The sequence below is a fragment of the Schistocerca cancellata genome, chromosome 12 (assembly GCF_023864275.1).
Source record: "Schistocerca cancellata isolate TAMUIC-IGC-003103 chromosome 12, iqSchCanc2.1, whole genome shotgun sequence".
In the NCBI taxonomy this organism is placed as follows: domain Eukaryota; kingdom Metazoa; phylum Arthropoda; class Insecta; order Orthoptera; family Acrididae; genus Schistocerca; species Schistocerca cancellata.
Genome location: NC_064637.1, coordinates 14,549,265 through 14,558,072, shown reverse-complemented (window position 1 = coordinate 14,558,072; position 8,808 = coordinate 14,549,265). Strand labels below are relative to the sequence as shown.

Genomic DNA, 8,808 nt, shown 5'->3' with positions numbered 1-8,808 from the left:
TGACCTCTGAGCATCTACAGCGGAATTAGTATACGGGGAAACCTTACGTCTACCCGGTGAGTTTTTTCAGAAGAGTACACGCGAGACGGACCTACCGTACTTGTTAACGAGAGTAAGGACTCAACTGGCCGAGCTTAGGCCACAACCAGTGACACGGCATGGCGTTAGGCTGTCATTTGTACATCGAGGATTGAGCAAATGCTAGCATGTAATGTCGCGAACCGACACAGTCAGAACTCCATTGGAGCCGACATATAAGGGACCTTATAAAGTACTACACCGTACGGACCAGGCCTTGACTATCCTAGTTCACGATAAGAGTGTTACTGTGTCAATAGACCAGGTGCAGCCGGCTCACTGGTAGAAGATTTAAGACAAGAAGAGGAGGCGGGCCTGCAGCAAGACGAGGGGCCCCTGCAGGGTGCAACGGATGGTAGGACAGGAAACCAGATGAAGATATGACGATGGAGGAAGTACAGCCAGAAATTCGGGCAAAGGGTCTGGTACAAGTTTCTGTACACTTCTGGAGCTCCGCTCTTCAGGGAGGGGGATGTGTGGGAGCATGCAGACGAATAGTTGCGTGTGCACAGTACAGGGGCAACAGCAAAGACTAGTGTGCACATAATCATTTACTCTTCGCTTTATGTTTGTTTTTGTCTTAGATGTCCTATGTTAATGCCTGGCCCATTGCTTCACAATAAAGTTGAACATTAAGAATACAAATGAGTCTATCATTAATAGAATGGAGCTACGTAGTGGCTGTTTTTTATTTTGTTTTCAAGATGAGTTAGTTTCCAAAAAAAGGGTAAACCAAGTAAAACAAGCAGTTCTCAGTTAATATTATAATATATTCAATGCGAGAAATTAAAAAGCTGGCTCAAGACCGTCAATGTAAAGTTCGGTGTATGAGGGGTACAGCAAATGTGAAGAATGTCTTCGAGCTGGGTATCCGTCAACCTTGACAGATATGTGTTCTTCGAAAAATTCATTTTTGAGAATGATGATTCGCATCATAGTGGCCAGATTGATAGTTACTTTCCTACAATTTTCAAATTTTTATGAAACATGTTTACCTCAAAACTCTTCAGTGGATAGAGTTTTATACATCTGCAAAGAAATATCTTCTTGCAAGTCAATTACTCCACTTGAAGTGAAGACTTTGAAACGCTGAACAACTTAACAGCCACATCAGTCCATTCTGCCAATGCATCAACTTCATAAGGAAATTTTAGGAATTGAGACAACTTTGAAATTTCTGCCAAGTCTTGAAATTTCTGCCAAGTCTTGAAATTTCTGCCAAGTCTTGAAATTTCTGCCAAGTCTTGAAATTTCTGCCAAGTCTTGAAATTTCTGCCAAGTCTTGAAATTTCTGCCAAGTCTTGAAATTTCTGCCAAGTCTTGAAATTTCTGCCAAGTCTTGAAATTTCTGCCAAGTCTTGAAATTTCTGCCAAGTCTTGAAATTTCTGCCAAGTCTTGAAATTTCTGCCAAGTCTTGAAATTTCTGCCAAGTCTTGAAATTTCTGCCAAGTCTTGAAATTTCTGCCAAGTCTTGAAATTTCTGCCAAGTCTTGAAATTTCTGCCAAGTCTTGAAATTTCTGCCAAGTCTTGAAATTTCTGCCAAGTCTTGAAATTTCTGCCAAGTCTTGAAATTTCTGCCAAGTCTTGAAATTTCTGCCAAGTCTTGAAATTTCTGCCAAGTCTTGAAATTTCTGCCAAGTCTTGAAATTTCTGCCAAGTCTTGAAATTTCTGCCAAGTCTTGAAATTTCTGCCAAGTCTTGAAATTTCTGCCAAGTCTTGAAATTTCTGCCAAGTCTTGAAATTTCTGCCAAGTCTTGAAATTTCTGCCAAGTCTTGAAATTTCTGCCAAGTCTTGAAATTTCTGCCAAGTCTTGAAATTTCTGCCAAGTCTTGAAATTTCTGCCAAGTCTTGAAATTTCTGCCAAGTCTTGAAATTTCTGCCAAGTCTTGAAATTTCTGCCAAGTCTTGAAATTTCTGCCAAGTCTTGAAATTTCTGCCAAGTCTTGAAATTTCTGCCAAGTCTTGAAATTTCTGCCAAGTCTTGAAATTTCTGCCAAGTCTTGAAATTTCTGCCAAGTCTTGAAATTTCTGCCAAGTCTTGAAATTTCTGCCAAGTCTTGAAATTTCTGCCAAGTCTTGAAATTTCTGCCAAGTCTTGAAATTTCTGCCAAGTCTTGAAATTTCTGCCAAGTCTTGAAATTTCTGCCAAGCAAATTTGTCCCTCAGGTCGGACAGGAATCTTACAAACACTGCAATGTCTTCTTCAGAGTTTTCTTTTTTATACTCAAGAATTGTTGGGAAATGAATAAATTCGTGCCTTGAAATATCTTTTTCAAAAATATCCAGCTTACGACGAAAAGCAGACACGCTTTGCATCAGATCACATATCAAGTTCCAATTCCCTTGTAACTCTACGTTGAGCGCATTTAAATATTTCAGAATATCCTTCAGAAAAGCCACAGCTAGCATATTGCGCTCGTTTGTTATGCTTTTTTTCTCCCTGCGTATCCAAGATTTGCAAGGAGGAGGTTACTTCTTCCTTTATTAGCCAGAAACGTTCAACAACTTGACCTTTACTTAACCAATGAACATTGGTGTATTGCAGTAAGTCAGAATAGGCTGCATCACATTCTGAAAGAAACTTCTTGAACTATCGGTGTTGAAGAGAAGAATGAGATCTCATAAAATTAATCAACTGCACCAACCTGTCCATTACTTCTTTCAGTGTAGCACTGAGTTTTCCACGAAGGGCAGTCTGATGAATTATACGCTGATACGATATTAGACCTGGATTCTGATCCCTGATTTTCTTTACTACACCTTTTTCTTTGCCAATCATCGCTGGGGCGCTGTCAGTTGAAAGTGACACTATTTTATCATAACGAATGTTGGAATTATTAATAAATTCGTCAATAGCTTTGAATAAATAATCTCCTCAAGTGTTATCTTTCAAAGGCAATATTGCGTGCAATTCTTACCAGAAGATCTTATTTTCAATGTCAAAAAATCTCACGAAAATAGACATTTGTTCATCATCAACAATGTCACATGGCGTAGCATGGTGCCTTTTCCAAAAGTTCAAGCAGAGTGCTTTTAATACCAGTAGCTAAAATTTCCGTTGTTCTCATATTACTTCTTGCTGACATTGGAATACTTTGAATTGCAGCGACAACATCCTTATTTCTTCAAAAAGTGCCAAGGCTACTTCCAACATACATTCTTTCATTATTTTAGAATCTGAAAATGGTTTTTGGTTTCCAGCACACACGTAACGTTGCTTCTGCAGATTTTTCTTGCTCACTCATGCAGCGAACCAACAATTTCGTGCTTTTTTCATCAGAAGTGAGATATTCCTCTAATTTAAATTTAAATTTTATCAAGATAAGTTTACAAAACAGTTATACACATCACATTTATACATTATCTAATAGAATTATATTACCTGTAGTTTTTCTTTACGAGCCTCATTGCCAAGAGGAAAGTTTTTGTGGAATCGCTGACGAGTTTTTCATAGTGTCGCTTTAAATTGCCACTTTTAATAACAGCGACAGTTTTATTACATATTAAGCAAACTGGAACCGCTGGAAGCCTATCAGGCAGTGTAAAACAATATTGTTCAGTCCATTCACTCAAAAATATATTTTCAGTGTCCAATTTTCGCTTTTTAGCACCCATTATTAATGTAGGTATGTATGTATGTATGTATGTATGTATGTATGTATGTATGTACGTACGAAAAGGTTTTTCACACGACAAGTTGTAACACAAATGAATAATTGCTCCACAGCCCGCATGCGATTGACGAAACGAAGTTAAGACCGACCGCCCACTGTGCTCTCTTTGACTAAACGGCAGGTTTAGACTCTTATAACAAATGAACGAGTGAGCAGTGACGTGTGGTGGGAGGCGCTACTCGCCAACAAAAATACAATGAAGTTGATCGATTCAATTAAATCATTTGCTGATCTACTCAACTAAATTTTTGTTTTTCAGACACGTTTAGCGCCAGGATACTTAGTTGGACGTCTGATTGTATTTAAGAATATTTGCCGGTCCGAGGTTCGACCTTCCGTGGTCCGTCTGTTGCCGATCTCCGAGTTAGAGGGTCTATACAAGGGCGATGTACTTGAGGACAATATTATGGAAATGGAAGAGGATGTAGATGAATGTGAAATGGGAGATATGATACTGCGTGAAGAGTTTGACAGAGCACTGAAAGACCTGAGTTGAAACAAGGCCCCAGGAGTAGACAACATTCCATTAGAACTACTGACAGCCTTGGGAGAGCCAGTCCTCACAAAACTCTACCATCTGGTGAGCAAGACATAGGAGACAGTCGAAATACCCTCAGACATCAAGAAGAATATAATAATTCCAATCTCAAAGAAAACAGGTGCTGATAGACGTGAAAACTATTGAACTATCAGTTTTGTACAACTTGGAACTACTCTTATAAATGGATAAAGCAAATGCATTATCTTATACAAACCATCATATTGCTGTGGATGTTTCACTGGCATTCCTTAACAGGCTATTAATAAATGTTTTGGTGACATGATGTAACTTTTCAATTAACTGAAATTTCCAGTCATCATATAGCTTTTTTAGTTTTTATCAACTGGTTCTACTCATTTTATAGCTTTTTTTCAAATTTACCTAATCTGTAACCTGTACTTTGATGCAATTTATACATTCTTTCTTTTCTTGGAATTGAATCACATTTTGAAACTCTAGAGCCCATTACATCCTTACTCCTTTCACTATCATAAAACAGTGTGGATAATAATCTGTTATCATACTCTGTGTGCTGAAAATAGGAACTGGTTGGCTTTTCCAATATTTTATGGTTTGCACTGCAACCTATGTCATGCACAGTTATATTTGCATCTGATTGGTGAAAACATTGTCCACAGTACTACTACCACTACCACAACTACTACAACCACCACCGCCACCTCCCATGTAACCTGAAAAGGGCAAATGCTAGTATAATGTCAATTCCATATGTTCTGGAATACCTGTGCCTAGTGATGTTTACAAAATCTGCTGGCTAGAATTGATCTTCGCACACATAATAATAACGACAGTTAACTTATTCAGCTACAGTACAAATGAACTTCCATTTTTTAAATAATCTCTCTCTGATGCAACTGGGAATTTATAGATGTTAATCTGGCATTTTTTGTTTGCATTTAGGTTTAGAAGATTGCCACTAGTGCATTCAGAAATCTTACAAGAGTATTTAAATTCCAAATTCTAATTTTTCTTGCTTGTACGATTCATCTTTGCTTCCCTAAAGTGTCTTTAAAACAAAAAATTCTGAAATAAAAAAATTAATAAAAAATAAAAATTGGATTTGCCAACATGGATAGTAAGTATATTCCACACAGTTTTCTTTCGGAAACTTTCACAAATCAATTTAATTTTTAACTACATACAGTTATTATTCTGCTTTGTTTAACATGATGAAAACTAACACTTCTTTTAGATACAATAATATTTACATGAGGTTAACCACCCTCTCTTACAGAAACAATGTTTTTTGTACAAAATGAGAAAAAAAATATTTCAGTGTGAAGCTTAAGTCCTCACTGAGATAGATAAAATTGAATGCAGAGTTTTTTTTATGGTGGGAAGGAGAGTTGCTGAGCTTAAGTTGGTGACATATTTTAAAGTGATAACTTGTGGTAGCAGTGCAGGGTAGTAAAGGACAGGTTGTGAAAATAGTGATTCTATACTTATTTAATGCTACTGCTTCTTCACACTGAAGATATGTGCAACATTCTTGTACTGACAGACATTGGTTATTGTCACTAAGTAGGCCTATGGCCTGTAATCTTGGTGATGGGCTACTGCTATAAAGTGGTGTGAGAAAAACAAGATTCTCTCATTTGCACTCCTTATCTGTACATTCTGCTACTTATTTAATATTACAGTAAATTTATCCAGCACAGATCTGTAATGCAACTGCATTAAATAGTTCTACAAAAAGAAGACCAAACCCAGTAACTTGTGCATGGAATCATACTCCTTAGATATGTTATACAAGCAATGTGTGATGCACAGCTGTACATATTGGGATTACAGATGTGTAGGGCAAAACTGTTGAATACATACCCATCATCCATAATGGGAGATAAAAATAGGACAGTTTAATGCCATGAGAAGTGGCAGCATATTGCGTGAGGTTAGAAGAGTGGCAGTTAGATGTACTGTGCCTCCAAGAACAATATACTAAATCAGGAAAGGACCCCAGTGTGCCAATAACTGACTAAATAGTCACCCAAGGGCAACATTCTAGGGCAACAGCACAAAATGCTGGATGATAATGATAACAGCAATGTTTAACATGGTTAATTCAGCTGTTGTTTAAGTTTATTCAGTGGGCTATATACAACTTTACACATGAATAGCTAAAATATATTGAATGTCATGGAAATATAAAAGTGTAAGTATTTTTCAAGGTGTTTCATGATTCATTCACAAGAAAAAGCACTCCAGTCTGCAGTGCTGGCTTTTGCAATTTCCTCCCACAACTTATCTTCATTGGGAGATTCCTGTGAAAATGGTTTCACATAGTGAGTCTTCTTATTCACAACATCTGAAGCAAAATTAAGGAAAACATTCACTACAAAGCATGCAAGAGTTTTAATTTACATATACAATATCTAACGATAGTTTACCGAAATACCTACCAGAGCTCATTAAATCAGTGTATGATACACACATATAAACGCTCTGATTTTTTCCCAATATGTTTAAAGGCTATAATCGCAGCATACTGAATTCTCAAAGCAGGCGACTTAAGGCAGAAAAATTGAGTTTTATATCATACCAATGACAAAGTGAAGAGTCAATACAGGTATCAGCATTTTTACATTCAAACAGCTCAACAAATAAATTACAGAATGTGAACATCACTTAAAAAGTCAATCCCTAACTCGTGACATGAGTGTTGGGGGCAGACGCGGGAATCATTCATCGTCATCTTGGACAAGATCCTAGCAGATGATGGTTGATTCGCTGGAGGGGACCAAACAGCGATGTCATCAGTCCCATCGGATTAGGGAAGGATGGGGAAGGAAGTCAGCCATGCCCTTTCACAGGAACCATCGTAGCATTTCCCTTAAGTGACCTGTCATTCTCCCGAATGCAAGTCGAGAGTGCTAACCACCACGCCACCTCGCTCGGTGAGATCCTAGTGGAAGTGTTTTGTAGCTGTCTTCCTCCAACCTGTTATGAAGTGTATATCAGTGTTGTGTTGGCAACTGTGAGAAGTGCTTGTATAGAGTAATGTTGTGTTTGTATTGATATGGATGAAGGGGAAGGAGAAGATGAAACCAGGGCTCAGCATATAGCCTACTGTAATTGAATAGCTCCAATGATATTACCGATTTTAAGATTTGCATCTGACAGACACATCACCTTCACTCCATAGGACACTGCCGATCAGTTTGTAATGTAATACAGGATGTTGGCATAATTTTTATAGGACTCGTGCACGTGCCAGCCAAATGGAGCCACTGAAAAATTCTTATACCACTAGGTCTTGAAAGTATCAGCCTCTCGAGTCAAGTGCAATCACACGTGTATGTGTTAGTGACCTTAACTGCAGAGGCAGTTTAAGCTCTACACCAAACAAGTACAAAATTATAGAGAGAAAAGGAAATTACACAAAAAAGATGATATTGATAGTTGATAACTGATAGCTTACAAAGCTCTATAACCATCAACAGAACAGGAAACAGCTGAACAGTTTTGTAATACAGGAATGAGTAATTTAATTTTTAGAACATTTCTCTTAGAGAAAATCAGCAGCCTAGTTAAAATATTTTAATATGGATTAAAAACAGTCTTGGTTGCAGTAAAATACTTATGTATAATGGTAACTGGTCTCAGTCAGAATGAGGCCATCTTCAGATAATTTATACCATGATGGTAAGTGGTGGCAGTGAATGGAGAAGGTGTCGTTGACCCACAAATGTCTGCTGCTCAACTGAGCACCATTACAAATAAATATTTTATTGCAGTCAAGACTTTTTTAAATCCATTTTAAAATACAGGAACAGATAAATCATTATCCAAACCTTTTGTATTATGAACTAAAGAAAAACATGCCTAACACAGTAAGATGGCCAATGTTTTGATGTTGATGTTGGAGTCTTCTTCTATGGCTAATTATGCTGCACTGCTGTACTCTTGGTAAATACTTCCCTCATATTAGACACAAACCCCACTTGTTTATGTTAGACTGCATTTCACTGGCTGTTAATTGCTGATGGTATACGAAAATGTAGCTGCATCGTGACTAACTGCCACTGTGGTAATTGAGGGGCAACTGGTAAACTTGGGTTCTTGCTTATGTTGATATTTACATTTTCTAAGTAGCGATCAACAACACACATCAGTGCCAAGTATCAGAGTCCCTAGTAGCCAGTAGGAAAACAAAATTATTGAGGCACGGCATGAGATTCCCTTATCTTCTGCAGCAAGAATGTTTGTGTTTCCAAAGTGTTCCTTTATGTGTTCTTGAATAAGTGCCAGCCATCTGGTACATAACAACACTCTCATGATCTGGAATACGGAAAGGAATAGCATGAAGGGTGCGACAAGCATGTAAATGGCAGTCACCTCAACATAACCTTAAGAATTGAGGAGACTGACAATATTAAAAGGAAGATCAGGATTTAATTGCCTGTCAACAATGGGGTCATTAGAGGGAGTGCAAGCTTGAGTTTGGGAATGTTGGTAAGGAAGTTGGCTGTGGCCTTTTCAAAGGAACCAGC

At 37.7% G+C, this 8,808-nt stretch overlaps 1 protein-coding gene across 2 annotated transcripts in view; it reads right to left on the bottom strand.

Annotated features, from left to right (window-relative positions):
- Positions 1-5,390: 5,390 nt before the first annotated feature.
- LOC126109805 (uncharacterized) overlaps positions 5,391-8,808 on the bottom strand; it is a 69,041-nt gene continuing 65,623 nt past the window's right edge. Inside the window, exon 6 of one of the 2 annotated variants that reach the window (XM_049914866.1) lies at positions 5,391-6,623. In XM_049914866.1, coding sequence (XP_049770823.1) covers positions 6,499-6,623 — 125 coding nt within the window. In that variant the 3' untranslated portion in view covers positions 5,391-6,498. The remainder of the gene's footprint in view (positions 6,624-8,808) is intronic. The other variant, XM_049914865.1, reaches the window with a different exon arrangement.